This window comes from Mastigoproctus giganteus, chromosome 1, assembly GCF_048544385.1.
Source record: "Mastigoproctus giganteus isolate SK-2022 chromosome 1, ASM4854438v1, whole genome shotgun sequence".
In the NCBI taxonomy this organism is placed as follows: domain Eukaryota; kingdom Metazoa; phylum Arthropoda; class Arachnida; order Uropygi; family Thelyphonidae; genus Mastigoproctus; species Mastigoproctus giganteus.
In genome coordinates this window covers 249,811,632-249,828,660 of record NC_143575.1, presented here as the reverse complement: position 1 = coordinate 249,828,660, position 17,029 = coordinate 249,811,632, and the positions used below count along the sequence as shown (strand labels likewise).

Genomic DNA, 17,029 nt, shown 5'->3' with positions numbered 1-17,029 from the left:
GAACCATACATTTTGGTCCCCAAAATGAATTTCACAAGTCTAGAATAGCTAAATAGATGATGACCTCTAAACAAGTTACTAAAACTAACTCCAGATCTGACAAAGATTACCATATCAACTTTTTGGTATATGATTATATATAACAGATGGCATCAAATTAACAAATCGAATGTCTCAGTATTAAACAGTGATGTTTACTTTGTACCATCTAGCTGCCTCGAGAAAAAAAATGAAATAAGATATGCAAAAATCACATTAATGCTTTTTTCTTTGAGCTATCACAATTTTATGGGTTTTTATTTTTTATGATGTTTAACTGGCACGCGAAAATTATTTTCATTGAAAAGTTAGATGGTTTGAACCAGAAAGTTGAAGTCTTTTCTAAGAGTTATTTATTGAAACTTTGATATTAGCCTATTGGTACTTGTCCTAGGATATGAAGACATTCACACTGAGATCCAGCCCATACGTTGCCATAAACAAGTGCACAGCCCATTGTTAGCTGTACTGGTAAACAGCTGCTACAGAAGTCGTAAACTCTCTCGGCCTCAGCCATCCAGAGTATAAATGGAAATTTATTATTTATTTACTCCCATGAAAGTCATTTTGAATACTTTGTTGTTCTCAAAAATCCCTCTTTCATCCAGCTGAAACTCAAATACATTTCATGAAGAGGTTGCTTTCTTAGTTTCTCTATTAAAATTTTGAGAATAGGATCAAAACCAAACCAGACATGCATCTTTTTTTAGAGGACCAGAAAGTTATTTATAATTTAAATAAACTTTTATTAATTGTTAAAATTAATAGTTTCCAATTTTAATGTACACCTCAAAGGATATATTTTTAATTATTGAAAATCAGTGCAAATAGATTTAAATGCAAATTCCTTTTAGGAATTTAACTGATTCCAAATAATTACCAATTTCACTCATACCACTGGTCTATTTAAGCTTAATTTTAGGTATAATTTGAAAATTATAAAAAATTTGTAAGCTGGATATAACTAAATGTTTAACTCTTCCTATTACTTTAAGATAGAACTAGTTTCTTCAAATGTTAAAAAGACCAATTTTTATTATATTAAGACTTCCTTCTGAATATCCTCATCTTTTAATATCAAAAGCAGGGTAAGGAGTTAGTGCAAGTCAAGGAAATTAAACCCATTCAAATACACTTTAAAAATATAGTAAATATTTCACAAGTCCATTAAAAAAAAAAAAGGTAAGTTTTTACTTACCATTTTTTTCTGTTATGATTGTTGCGAATAGCAGTGATTCACGTGCATTGGGTGTTTATCCCCCCCAGCCACTGTTTTAAAATCAGGAACTTGTCTTCTAATTTTAAAACAGAGGCGGGGGGGATAAACACCTAGGCACATGAATCACTGCTACTTGCAACGATAAATCGATAAATCGGAAGGGGTAACAGATTGTAAAGACTAACCGAAAAAAAAATTAATGATGAAAATCAGTTTGTTTTAAAAAAGTTCTCTACATGGTATTACATTTATTAGTACTGAAAAATTGTGAACCTAAATTATTAACATTAATAATTTAGGTTCACAATTTTTTTTTTTTTTTTGGTACTTTTAAGTCTATAAAAAGGCACAAAAATATGATTCCTTTATTAAAGGAACTAGTTATATTAGTAAATTTAGCTTTCTCAACAGAGTTAATACATTCATCATAAAAAAATCTTATCCTTAAACAAGAACCTGACCTCTCATATTATTTTAGCACCAATTTTTTCAAGAGTGCTCTACCTCATTATCATATAAAAGATTTATAACACTTAAGTGTTGAACAATTGTTTTAGACACGTGTAAAGTTCTATCTAGTAATGATATGATTGTGATGAGGATGTAATTATGATATAATATGAAATATTCATAAAAAATATATTTTCGAAAGAAACAATGAAGAACGCCTCCAATGAATGAAACAATGATGAAGTTTAAATCTTAGAACCTATGACATTTCAAATATTAAGAAAGTTTTAATTTATGGATTATAAAGTATGACATTTTTATATGAATATCTATACACATCTCTACATTTAATAAAAGAAAAATTTAATACGATAGTTTAAACTTCCAAATTAACAAGCTGGAGTGAACTGCGGCCCTGTGGTGAATATTACTACTGCTACTACAAAAAAGTGACACTATTACAAAATAAATAACTGACTAAATTACAGCAATGTGCAGGTATCCAGTTATATGAACAATTAATGATCATTATAAAACTGTTTCACATACAGACATAGAACACAGAACAAGAACTTAAGACAATACCTGTTTCAGACTAGGATAACTGAAAATACACTATTACCAGTGTAATATTCAGATTTAAAAACAAAACCAGGTATCGTAAATTCATAATTACTGTTACATAAAGTAACAAAACCTACCCCTCGAAAAGAAAAGCCAAGAAATCTTAATTAAAAAACCTCTTTCAAATTCTACTGCATTCTCAAACTGAAATAATAGCTTTAATTGTAATTCAATATAATTGTATTCCTTAATTCAGAAAATATTTGATTATGACCCAGACTGAGTATTACATTTCCAATTACTAAAGTAGGATATTTTTTTTTTTTTTTTTTACAATTACTCTTTAAAAGAACATAAATGCCTTTATTTCCAACTGAAGATAATGGGAGATAAGTGAAATTAATTTAGATTAAAGTACTTCATAAAGGGTGTTTTGTATGGGAAGGGAAAAAAAATTTAGGATATATTCAGAGATAAAATAAATCATAAATATTGATTTATGATATAATCATAGATCTATGATTGTTTGAATTTAAAAAGCTATAGTTTTTAAGGGTAAAAAATTAAAAGATTTACTTATAACTAATAAAATGTTTACTCTTAAGCACACATCTGCTTATTCCTATTAACCATTGAGGAACTCCACAGCCATTTTTTAAAAATGAATAGCCACAATTCTGTAACGGTTCCAAACTGAATATATGTTTAATGTAATTTCTTATTTCGGACCCTAATATATTCTAGAATCTTTAACACATTGTGTGTGTGTGTGTGTGTGTGTGTGTGTGTGTGTGTGTGTGTGTGTGTGTGTGTGTGTGTGTGTGTGTAGAATAAAAAATGTATTGGTCAAGAATTTTTTTTGAATACAAATGAGTTTGGGCGAATTTTGATCAGCACAAAAGGAAGCTCAAAGCAAAGGTCAGTTTGTCTGTTTTAAAATAAATAACTATAGTTGTCTACTGATGAAACACTAGGACCCCTGTTTAAGTCATTCTAAGATTGATTAATTCTGAATACCACGTTGAAATGACTGATAAAACATTTTCCACTTCTTGAAAGTCGAAAGAATGCTTATATGAGAAATTACTTTTTTTGATAAAATTCTGGGCATTCAGATCCTTTTCACAAGAAATATATAAGAGATTGTGATACACAAGGGTATATATAAGATTATGGAACATAATTGAGTACATAAGAGATTGTGACCATTAACTTCTGAAGGGCAAGCTAATGAGTGAGAATGAATTTGAGCATTTTTAGAATATGGTCCCTTTGGTTTTACTCTCCAGCCGACTGTTCTTTGGCAGATAATATAAATGGAAAATACTCTAGTAAGAAGCATTTAATACTTTTAAACAAAATTAAAATCAATATTACCTTAAAAAATGGACCCACTGTAATTTAAACATCTCAGTTTAAAAACTTTGAAATTAATTTAACTCTGTATTAATTCATAAAAATCAAGAAACATTTAAGAGAATTAAATAATACAATTGAGTTGTACTTAATGCATGTCTATTTGTATGTTATGAACAAATGAGATTTTTTTTTTTATAAACAAAGTACAATGCATGGTTAAACCCTTGATGTTTTTTTTCTCTCTATCTCTCTCTTATTATGCTATTACAAAGTCAGTAGACAACACCTTTTGATCACAGAAAAAACCTTCGCTACAACTTATAATACAATACAATGAAAGTTGTTCCTTGTACACACATGTAAAAACATCCAAATATTGCACAATTGTGGAAGAATTTATGAAACGTTAGATGTGCTCATATCTTCACTTATATTGGTTAAACATAAGGAGTGAGTTCATAAACAACTTTTATTATCAGCTCTTGGGCAGACTAGTATTTCTATATATAGAAGCAGTTCTCATAATCATTGAAAGTATCACCAATGGTCAAGGACTGAAATTTTGAACTAATGTTGGAAATATTTCCAATGGAATATGCCTTGCGAGATCCCTCAATCCTTTGCAACCAAGGATACTGTAACAAAAAAAATTACTTTTAATACAAAAAAGTGGTTTATATTAACAGTTTAATGTAAAAGTCATTACAATTAAAAATACACAAGAAAGGCAAATTCAAGTTCTTAAATCTTATAGAATTCCAGAAAGCAAGCTAAACTATTCTTTTATACTAAAAATTTGAGGTCTGGTATTTTTGGATATATGCTGTCCATAGCAAAGTGGTCAGTAGCAGGAGTGCAGTAGCACATGCTCCTTGAGTAGACCAGGGTTCAAGCCCCTGACTGCCAAATACAGTCGTCGATCTGCCAAACTGCACTGGACCAGCATGGCAATGGTCCATTTCCCTCAACATGAATTGTTGTGGAGGCTTCCATCCTGTAGTGGGTTGATAATAGCTGCAGTTTACTCTTTTTTTTTTTTTTTACCTTTTATCATTGGATATATGTATATTCTTGCTTTTAATACAGTAGTGCTCCACTTTTCGGCATTCTGCTAATACAGTGGTTTTCAATTATATGTTCAGAGCTTGTTCCATGTTTTAGAATGACGTGCTCAAGAAGAGTCTGGGAAGGGCACCATTTTATTGCCTGTGATTCAGTCTGTTAACAGCATATGATAGTGTAAACATGTTATTAGGCTTTTATATGCATTCGCAAGTGAAAAAAAGGCTATGTTTCACTTTTCGGCGGGGGTCTAGAACATAACCTGCCGTATCAGTGGGGCCCTATTGTAATGACACAAGCAGAGGAAATTCTCATAGAATAGGAATTTCTCCATGTTTCCTGAAAATTGCAGAATGTTCAAAAGTGGAGAATAAACTTTCAAGCAAGAAAGGTTCAGTATTCAATGATTGCTAGCAAAGTTGAGCTCCAATTTTTTTTTTTTTTTTCATTAACACTTTTAAACCTCTTATTTTTGGCACTAATCAGCATTTTTTTTTTTTTTTTCATTTACTCAATACAAAGTGGTTGCTTCCAATCTCAAATCCTGCAAATACTCTTCTACAAGTATCTTTATTTCTCAGGATAATTTTCTATAATGATAATACCTACCTTGATAGTTATTTCATTATATTGAATCAGTTAATACCACGAGTTATCATATTATAAATATAAATTATGAATTTTGCCACTAGTTCCCACTTCTCTATTCAAGTGCCAGTTTACTGAATAAGAGAAATTCTATTGCAGAATATTGATTTATTTGATTATCTGATTTATTTATTTATTTTTTTTACTTGCAAGACATGAATGTCTAGTTTTATTTCTACACACCAACAATTTGAGAAATAATGAAATAACTATCATTCAATATTACTTAAAAAAAAAAAAAGTCACACAGAAGCACACCTTTAAAAAATCTTATTTTTTCTTTCTCACACTGCAATTATAATATTTTAATCATATATAAAGTTCATCTGTAATTACACATTAATTCAAAAAAATCTGAATAAAATATAATAAATTTTTTAAGCATGGAAAAAATAAGTTTGTATAGCATATACATCATTTAAAATTAATTTAGTGAGCAGGCTTGGAAAAAGTGCCCAACAAAATAAAGCTCTAAAGAATCTGCTGTCATTAATCTTACCTTTTATGGAAGAAAGTTCTGTAGTCAGACAAAAAGTTTAAAGCAAAGAGTAGTATTAGGTCCAAACCAGCTCTGAAAAGAATGAAATGGTAGTGCAAAGTGCTTTTTTAGTATATCATGCTGCATTACAGGCAAAATAAAGCAACAATTTTATAATGTGAGATTACTAAATGCATGAAATAAAATACAGTTATATTAATACAGTAGGTTAGATAAGGTAGTTAATGCAGGTTAGATAAGGTAGTGCAGGAGAAAGTGAAAGAAAAGACAGATAAGAGTAACTTTTTTTTTTTGTCTTTAAACACAAATATTTTTCAATGCAAATTCTTACCTGTCGTTGTAATCCTTCAAGGTTTCTTCGAAGATGATAGGAAAATTGCTGAAGATTAGGCCATTCTTTCTGAATTAGCAAAGGACAGTCCTGAAAGTGCAATTTTCTTTCATCTAAAAAAGAAAGAGAAGAAAAAAAAAAACTTTCAATATAATAAATTTTTTAGTATCAAGGGGAGGTTAAAAAAAAAAAAAAAAAAACACACACCTCTTTCAAATCAAATATAACAGCCATTTAACTTTTTTTTTTTTTTTATTACTTGGGCAAAATATATATAATTTTTTTTTTGTTTTCCATGTTTCCAAAACAACCAGACATTCTTCATAAAACTATTTGAAGATGCTGAGAGGTTACCGTCAACAGAATGAAAGATTCATCTGAGTCACCAGCATGTGAACAAGAAAAGGCAAATTTATGGAAACATTAAAGTGATGGAATTAGTCCATTATTGATGAAAATATTGTGCTAGAGCTTTAAAAGATACCTTGATTTTGTTGCTGCAATAGCAATCATATGTACTGCTTTTTATGCTTAACTATTTTAAGCCTAAAAGTTTCCCTTGTGAGCTATTTCAGCTTGTTTACACACAAAACAACATGCAAGTTTGCCGACGAACACACACCTGCACAGCCATCCATGATAAACCATACGAACTAACTTTTCATATCAGCTGGCATACTGAATGAAGCTATCAAATGTACCAAAACATCCCCCCAAAAAAATCTAAATATAGTAAATGCCTATTATAGTGCTTTCAAGGGAACTAATCCTACAAGTGAATAGAATGCTGGAAGCAAGTACCTTTTTTCCTTTGCAGTTTTTAATGGAGCATTAGTAATGTGAAAAAGTTAAGTTTGCACACTTAAATGTGCTATCTTCCTTTTTTTTTTTTTTTTTGTCATGGAAACCATGAAAACAGTTAGGATCTTTTAAAATATTAACTTTGTGGCTTGTGTTTGAAACTTCTGCTGCAGTGAAGCAATTAAGATCATGAAGCTTCAGTCAGTGTCTGAAAAGTGCATATGGAAAGAGAAATACTGGAATCAACCCCAGGGTCTCACATCTGGTGAGTGTGGGCTTGGCACACCCAGGAGTCAGTCTCTTTTTTTGAATGGAGAGGCACAGCAACAAAAATTCATTAATGGTTCCATGTTTGTATACAAAATGTGCTGAATGCCTGCTTGTGTTGATTTTCTAGAGATTTGTTTCAACTTTGGTTTTGCTTGCTCTGTTGTGGCTTGTTGAAAATGTACAAGAAGCTAAGAAATAATATGAAAACATTTTTATTATTATCCAAAATAAATGTCAGAATAAAATTATGTGCATTTTTTAAACTGTTTCTTGCCTTTTATTCAAAAAAAAAAAAAAAAATCAGAATGATGTATAAAGAAAACCATGCTCTAATTTTTTTTCATGCATCCATTAGATAATTAAAGTGACTAAAAATAAAAATGTCATAACAGTAAACAAACACTTACAATTTTTACTTGTACACACTTCAAACAACGCAAACTTGGAAGCCCGTTCTTGACTGTTGTAGCAATGTAGTACCAACTGAATTAATTCTTCTACTGTCGTTCTTTCTGACACCAGAAGACTTTTATATAATGCCTGTAAAGTAATAAATTAAACCATATATCAATGATAAGTTAATCATAAAAAAAAAAAAAAAAAAACTTGCATATCAATAAGACTCACTGTCAGTCTGGAAACAATAGAAGTTTAATTCTGTGAACAGTCAAATAAAAAAAAATTTCTCATTAAAAGAAAAGAATTTAAAATATTTTATCTACACACAAATTGAAGGAAAAAATTATTATTTCGGCTTGCAAACCTATTACTATTTTCAATGTATTATTAGTTTAGGTTGCAAAATTATTACTATTAATTAAAATTAGAATAATTATGCTGTCCTTTGTACAATTAATACATAATTGGTAACAAAAGGAGAATTGAGTAGTTATAACACTGTGCAGGGAAGTTTTCATCCAAATTTTTTTTTTTTTTTTGGCCATTAGCACATTAACAGTTTGTCTACTATGCCATTAAAAGATATGGTGGCACCCAGGAAACAGATGAAAGCTCTAGATTTGCTTTCCCACATGCAGGTATCCAAACCTACAGAGGTGATCAAGGATGTTAATGACTGAATTTATAAATTTCATAAGACATTCTTTTCTGCGCTCAGATGGATTCTTTATTAACTTCCTCTCTATAAAAAAGATGGCCAAGTAAATGAAAATATACTAAACCATCAGTTATGGTTAATTAAACTGAAGTTAAGTGAATCATATTAGAGATGAACATTCCACAAGAAGAAAAGAGTAATACCTTCTTTAAAGGCTATGATCAAAAATTCCTACACTAGTAGATAAAAAAAAAAAAAAACTTCAGACAAGAAAATCTTCACTATTGTAAAATATTTAATTGTCAAAATGATAACATTCATATCCAAAGAAGCTGTAGGACTTTGCATAAACTGGAAAGGGAGGAGATCTTCATCCTACATCAGCAATTGTTTGATGGAGTGTGATATGAAAGTATCACTTACCTGTAATTTCTATGAACAAGGGTTTTGCTGAAACGTCTGTACATGCACACACCTCAGACATTTTAGAGAAGAGTGTAAAGCTTCTTAACATTCTATGTTAAGAATAATTACAGTGTCCATATATTTGGACATTATATAGGATGTGGACTATGTTCAATAAAGGGCACTCGACCTTTCAGCGGGATTCAACTCCCTACTTATAAGGTCAGGATATCAATCAACAAGCATGCATGGCTCTCTCAGATTTTAGAACATGTTTAGAATATATTTATGAGAGCCTCTAACATGAACCTGCTGAACCACAGATTATGGTCAAAGTTGGAATCCATGACACGCTACACACATCTTAAAAGGACTGGTCCTCAAGCTCAGCAGGGGTGTGCAAGAACTAATGTTAGGACTATGCAATCCTCTTTGCCAAGGCTGAGGGAATTCACCCTTAAGCTGGATTTAGGGCTCTTTTCAATTGTGGATCCAGATATGTCACATCCATCACATTCTCCTAAAGATTGGCTCTGCAACCCAATACAGACAGTTAAAAGAAATCAGTGGCCCGAAGTTGTCAACATCACACTGAATACTACAATAGGCAAGTGGCCTGATAAATTCAAAGGAAAAAAATTATTTGGCAAGTAACATTTTCCAAGTTTTGTTTATGGATATAACAATAAATACATTCTATATGAAATAAGTTATATTTCATTTATTATTATTAGCAGTGGCATATGATGCAACAAAGCAAGCTTATATAAAGAATCATCCAAAAAAAAAAAAAAAGAAATTCCCCATATCATCTGTCCATCTTCCAATAATTTGTCTAGTTCTTCGAATTTATTCAAACTACCTGCTTCCACAACAACTGACAGAAGTTTGTTCCAACAATCAAACACCTGCTGGCTGAAGACAAACCTCCACATTTTTATCCTAACCACCCTCTCTAAATTTGAATTTATGCCCCCTTATGTGTGTAGTCTGAGTACTGAGCTTGTTCAATCCATTTAAAGCCTTAAGCATCTCAATCAGATCACCTTGCAGGTGCCAAGTCCCCAGGTGCTGCAATTTACAGAACTGAACTGCTTGGTAAGACCACCCTTTTGTTCTCTTCTCTGCACCCATTCCAGCAGATCTACATCCTTCCTAAAATGAGGCCTCGAGACCTGTACACAGTACTCAAGACTCAGCCTAACCACTGCCTTGTACAATGGGATAATACTCTTATCCCTACTAGCAAAATTCCTGTATATCATTGACAAAACCCCATGGGCTGTCCTGGCCACAATGCTTAGGGAACTTTATATCTAACTGCATAATTATCCCCCAGATCTTTTTTATTTTCCACTACTCTGGGCATAGTATCACACAGTTGATACATTAATCTGGGATTCCTGCTACCCATATGCGGTACCTTGCATTTGTCAATGTTAAACTTCAACTGCCATTTCTCAGCCCATCTGCCCGATTTATTTATATCTTGTTGCAGTAGCTTCCCCTGATACTGTTATTAACCATCTTGCCAATCATCTGAAAATGTAGATATTGTCTGATATACCTTCATCAATATCTTTAATAAATATAGAAAACAACAATGGCAGAATTGCCCAGCACTGAAACCTGGGGAGCTCCACTAATAACATTATTCCATGAAGAGCAGTTCCATTAATAACCATTCTGTCTTCTCCCACTCAGCCATCCTAGCCATTTTATAAGCTGTTATTTAAAAAAAAAAAAACACAACTCTTAACAGTATTTATAGCAGTATTATGTATAAGGTATGTGGTTGGGAAGCGAGCAACAAATTAAAATGTTTTTAAAATGTTTATATTAATTAAAAATTGCTTTCCCCCCCCCAACAGAATCACTGAACTTGAAGTGACCAAGTTCATTCACAAATGTCAGGTTCTATTTTTGAGAAGTTTGGCCTAACTGGTTTATATGCTTATTTAACAGCTACATCACCTGAATGAAAAAGTGGTTTTTTTCATGCTGGTTGCCTTTATAAGTTTTCACAGGTCTCCATTAGCAAAACAGACACACTGCATATAAAATACAATTTTCCATTATCATTCAAATTATCCCTAATATTATTCATTCTTCTTCAAAGCACGGCACATCCACCAAGCCATTATTCAACATTGTAGTAATGTTGAAGTTTAGTTTATTTTGAAATTTTCCAATATTCATTCAGGTAATGCTACATTTTTAGTGTAGAAATGCTACTTTAATCTTGTTAACCAACACAAGCACTCAAAATTCCCATTTATGAAGGGAGGAGGAAACAGGATATAGGTGCAATCTGTTGATATCATTTGAAAATGTATAGTCAAGACTTGCAATCAAATTTTTTCTAAAAAAAAAAAAAATACACAGTTCCAGATGTTGTCATAACCTAAGTCACATCTGTATGTATATAAGCTGGATGTGTTTTTTTATTATTATTTGGTCAATTAAATCAATAAAAATTACATAAAATCAATATTTATTCAAATAAATACCAAATAAAGTAATTAAAAAAAAAAAAAAAAAAACTTACTCCTGACATCAAACAACTGCTGTAAACTTTTACAAGACCACCTCGTCTCATCCGTAAAGAAAATCTATAATGAAAAAGTAATTTTTATCATCTAAAATTTTCACTTCTGTTGGCTATCACAAGATAATGACATAACAAAATTCTGAACATTAATGATGAAATTACACAAAACACACAGATATGTATTAAAGATACAATATGTACGTAAGGCGATATTCTATGTTTCAAAATAAAGATTTGCAAAACTAACTCTACACACTAAGAATGAAAAGAATATATATTTCTTTTATTTTGTAAAGAAATAAATTATAAGAAAAAAGTTATATAGGAATCAATTTTTATGGAGAATCTTATACATGTACAGTATAATAATAACACTAAGTTTTGCAGATTAGTATTTGGAGACTAGGCACCTATGAGGTGATCTGATTGAGGTGTATAAAGCTGGTTTGAGCATGCTCAATGCTGATGGGATTCTTCCTCTTGTTCAGAATAATCACCTGAGAGGGCATAAATTCAAATTGAGGAAAGACAGTTGTAGGATAGATGTGCGGAGTTTGCCTTTAGCCAGCAGGTAGTTGATTGGTGGAATAGACTTCCATCTTTTGTTGTGGAAGTTTATTGCCTAAATAAATTTAAGGCTGAGCTGGACAGGCATTTGGAATGAATGGAGGTGTGAAATGGGAAGGGTTTTTTTTGGCTGCCGCTGCATAAAAGTTTGCTTTCTTGCATCGTGTGTCTCTACTAATGCTAGCACTGTCAAAAACTTCAAATGCTTAGTTATGACATTTGACAGTATTTTCTACATGCATGTATATGATAAATTATTTTCTGCAAAAATAGCAAATTGAACAAAAAAAAAAAAAAAAATTCAGTGTTCAAAATTTTAAATTATGAAAATCAGACAGAAACAGTGAGGATGTTTACTGTAACGTGGTAGGCTGGGTTTTTCTCGATAAGATAATGGGATTTTTTTTTATCAAAAATCATGCTGTTAGTGCAGAATAATGTTAAGAAACATTAACTATCACAGTATTTCTAAAATTAGTTTGTTTTTTTTTACTATTCTTCTACTGTTCTTTTTTTTTCTACCATTCTATGTATTTTTAACAATAAAATAATTTTTCTTCTAAGTACTATATTTTCTACAGTTAGAATTTATTGAAGCAACACATAATCTACAATATAAACAGAAACAAAGGGAAAGTGAACACCCTCCAGTTTTTTTATTTTGGAGGTTTCTCATTTGTAGATGGAAATATACTCTTTCCTCAAACTGCTTCTAGCCTCCCCCACCTCTATCAGTATAGTCAGGAAACTAACCCAGCATTCAGCTTTTAAGACACTTAACCATCCTATGTCCAATTCAAGAGCGAAAAGACGTATGATTTTGGCAAATGTATGCCATTTTTTCTGTATATTCTTCTACCAATATTAATTAGCAACCCTTCAAGGATAAATTTTCCAGATTAGTGTAAATACCACGATAGCGAGTAAGTCTTCCTTAGCAGAAAACTGTGGAATGAGTTTTTGTGGAATTTTTAAAATCTAAAAATGAGAATTTTACTACATAATTGCCTTTAATTATTAAAATTTATTCTTATTTTGACCTGGTTGCCCAACATTAGAATGAAATTGTCAATTTGAATCAGAAAAAAACCAAACCATTACTTTTTTTTGATGCAATAATATTTGTTTATACACCAATTTCAATTCAATTTCAGATATTAATTCAGGAGAATTTCAGCTTTTTTTCAAATCCAAATCAGATAACTGAGGCACACAGGTTGATCTCCAATTTTTAAAATTTTAGTGCTGCCATCTATTATACAGCTTTGCAATCAGTATTTCCAAGTAATTGTAAGCAATTACTCGGAAACAGATAAGAGATGGCAGCACTTACTGGAAGATCAAGACAATTCATTATTTGAAACAACCTTGAAAAATATATATACATATGTACTCCACAGAGCCCAAACATGAAAAACAGGTATGTACATATTCATCAAAAGGGTTAAATACTACTTGTGAAAATTGGTGTTATATTATTAATCTCAGTTGTTACTACTAATTAAAAGACTTATAATAAGTGAATGTGATGAAGTATCTTTCTTTGTAATTAATTTTTTTATATATGTTATTGCAAATTCAATTTTTGAAATTAAAAGATTAGGAAATTCTGTTTTAACAGCTTATGACAATAGGAAGTAAAACAATGTTAAGACAAACTACATATGTATAATAAAAAGAGGAAGTTTATTTTTTGCTTATCACATATAGCAATCAACAGATGATACATAAGCTTTGTTTCCTTATATCATTCTGCCATTTCAATACTAATGTGAAAGTACAAAACAAAAAATATAAAGGAGGAAACTTGTATAAGGAAATTGCACTTCCCTTTCCTTAGGGCACAACTGTTGTTAGTATTTAGCATTAAAAATAATAGGATAATGATGCAAGTAAGCAAACATTCTGCATTTGCCAAAAAAAAAAAAAAAAAAAAAATCCAATAGTCGGAAATCGCCCATCCAATTTTTCGTTGAATTTTGCCAAAGAATTGCTGCCTCTGCCACCCCTGCACTTATTTCAAGTTCATAAGATCAAGCCTATTCTTACTCCAAGATTTTGTTGTTGATGTTGGCTCATTAATCGGTGAGAATATTCCTCCCTCATTCATTTTGCAACAATTTTTATGAACAGCATAACCCATCCACTCCTGCTGGAGTTGTCGTATCTAATTCAGAATTAGTCTATACAACTAGAATGGCCAAGTGCAAATATGGTCATTCTTAATATGAGCTTACAAGAGACTTTCCTAATTTCCCCCTCCCTAATTAGCAGTTTCCCTGAACTCTTAAAGGCCACCTATGGCATCAGCAAAGACACTTACACCTCTCAAGCATATTCCATCCTTACAAAATAAATCCCTTCTATTAACTAGCACAGGCCATGTTGAGAAAAAAAATTCTCCCCCACATAAGCTTTGCAGAATCGCAAGTCTTAAGTTAATCCAAGGCACCTCCGTAGCCAGGTGGGAAGGAGCAGCAGTGCATAGCACACGCTTCTTGATTAGATCGGGGTTCGAGCCAGTCACCACCAAATACGGAAAGGTCTGGGAATGACCACCACATATCCCCGGAGCAATATGGCCTTAGTTGCTAATGCTCCTAAAAACCAAATAACAACAACCTCATTTCTTGGCCATATTTCTCGTGTTATTTACATGAACTAATTTCAGAATGAACTTCCATTTTTCATTTAAAATTATTCAAATAAATAAATAAATAAAAACCTACTTTGACTCTCCTTGTGGATGGCAAGCTTGTAATATAGCAGGATGAGCTTCATCATCCAAAACTATCACAGATCTAAGTGGAACACCTTGAAAGTAAAAAAAAAAAAAAAAAAAAAAAAAAATTTTAAATTATCGAAATTATTTATAAAAATACTCAATAAATATACTTTAGATTTAACAAAAAATAGGACTTATTAGACTAATTTAGCGTTATTTAATTTAAATTTTAAACTAAAAACTTATAACCTAAAAATAAAAAATGTTTCTCGATTGAATGAAAATTATTTTTGTGCAATACTTAAATTAAAAAGGAATTTAAATTTACACTTTAAATATACTGCTAAAAAATGCCAAAAGAAATATTTAATCTGAAAAAATAAAAATACCTTTTTTCCTCATCCAAACTTCCATTGTAAGATAAAAGAGATTGGGATCTCTGTGTTTCATCTTAAATTTGTTCAGAAGACTTCGAACGACATCCTTACTTGTTGTTTCTGGCTGTATAGACATTGTTTTGTACTCCATGTCGATACAAAGAACTCTGGCATATACTTTAATTACAGCCTACAAACAAGACAAAAACAACAAATAATCATATTGATATTCAGCTTGGCGGGAATTTCAGTGCTCTAAAATCCTTACTTAAATTAGTCTATACAACTAGAATGGCCAGAACTTTTTTAAAAAAGTTCTGCCCGCCCCCAGTAAATATCAATAATTTATTACTTTATTCAATCAAAAAAGTAATTTATACTTCTAAAAAATGAATGAGCCAGGGGTATTAATCTTTTTCTATCACCAATATGTATATTGGTGATAACACAAAATCAGCATAATAGATCTCCCCACATTCCTGGAAATGCATGTCTAATTAGTCAGAACCACACTGTCAGTGACAGCATGTAGTGTGCTCACTGATAACATGCCCTGCCAGATCTATGCCTAAAGACTGCTTCAGTGACTCATATGAATACTTTGCTTGATAAAAAAAAAAAAAAAAAAAAAAGTGTTCGATTCAGAGATCTGGGAGGCCCATCCAACATTTTCCTATGAGCCCTCTAAAAATGTCAGAATAATCTATTAATGAAAAAAGTTTCTAGTTAGAGCTTGCTTCAGACCTTCCTACTTGCAAATTGTGTCCAAACTCTTAGAAATGTCATTTTTATAGATATTACAGCTAAACCTTTTGGCCTATCATGTCATAGTGGAGAAAAGATATGTTGAAACACTTTTCTCCCATTGCTAGTGACAGAAAAGTACGAATAATGTACCAAGTATGCACAGATTTTATTAAATCCAATAAATAATTAAAGTAACCAAGAACTATATATCTTCTTGATATGTAGTTCTTGATTCAGCTTTCTTTGATAAAGTTATACAACACTAAAATTTAATTCATTTACGCCAACCATACCTTACAGTAATTATTTATGATCAAAACAACACATTCAGTTGAGAATTGTAAAATACATTATCAAATACACTTTGTATTTTTCATTCTGCAACCTCTAATGCAATAAATATGGCCCACAAAAAAATAAGCATAGAGAGCCCTGCCTTAAAGAGTAGGTGGGTGGGATGGGAAGAGTAAGCAGCAATGTGTCATAGCTTTGCTATTATTACAAACTAGATATGAGTCTGCTTTTACTAAGTAAACATCTCGCTGGAACTCCAAATACAAAGGCAAGATCCAATGCTGACTCTTCACAGACATTTGATACATGCAGATTGAATTTCATTTCTAGAAATTATTTTTCTAGATTTTTTTTTTTTTTTTTTATAAAACACTATCTAGAAATAAAAGGCCCTTTGAAACGTGGCTACATAAGTAGTTCGCCAGCAGAAGAAATGGCCTATATATTTTTTTTTAAATCATGGCATATATAGTAACATGTATTAGGTTACTAGGAAATGAAGATGACAAGTGTTATTATTGAACATACACCCACTTAATATCTATTACAGTAGGATAAAAACGTTCATCAGTGACAAGGACAAGAATTAGCACTTCAACAGAAGTTGCCACACCACAGTATAAAAGAAAAAAGGTTTAAATTATGAAATTTCTAAATGCTAACGGCTTGAGAAATGGAGTAAAGAAACAACTCTTCAATGAAGTCCAAGGGTAGATCCGGCCTTTACACTAGGGAGGGATGGAAGTATATATATATAAAAAAAAGGGCAATCTAGCAATTGCTGTTTACAGATAACGCAGAAGCAATATACACAAGGGCAAGCTTTTGAAACCTTTTGGGATGGGTGATAAGCTCCTTCAATTATCAACCCCTTTAGTTTGGATTATATAATCCAGGCAATCTCCATTATTTTCGTTGGCCAAGAGCAGACTGCACATGACTGACAGCTGAGATCCCAAAGCTTTAATGAATAAAAAACAATAATAATTGGCATTCTGTAAACTTAATTTCAAAACAAAATGAAATTAATTCTTTCAGTATATGCAGTAAGTTGTATTTATCTA

At 31.3% G+C, this 17,029-nt stretch overlaps 1 protein-coding gene across 2 annotated transcripts in view; it reads right to left on the bottom strand.

Annotated features, from left to right (window-relative positions):
* Positions 1-3,874: 3,874 nt before the first annotated feature.
* Positions 3,875-17,029, bottom strand: part of rau (RA domain-containing protein rau) — a 32,757-nt gene continuing 19,602 nt past the window's right edge. Inside the window, exons 2-7 of one of the 2 annotated variants that reach the window (XM_090385467.1) lie at positions 14,937-15,114; positions 14,552-14,636; positions 11,253-11,316; positions 7,650-7,782; positions 6,172-6,284; positions 3,875-4,266 (exon numbers count right to left, since the gene is read on the bottom strand). In XM_090385467.1, coding sequence (XP_090241593.1) covers positions 4,132-4,266; positions 6,172-6,284; positions 7,650-7,782; positions 11,253-11,316; positions 14,552-14,636; positions 14,937-15,114 — 708 coding nt within the window. In that variant the 3' untranslated portion in view covers positions 3,875-4,131. Of the gene's footprint in view, positions 4,267-5,845; positions 5,913-6,171; positions 6,285-7,649; positions 7,783-11,252; positions 11,317-14,551; positions 14,637-14,936; positions 15,115-17,029 lie in introns of those variants that run through there. The other variant, XM_090385476.1, reaches the window with a different exon arrangement.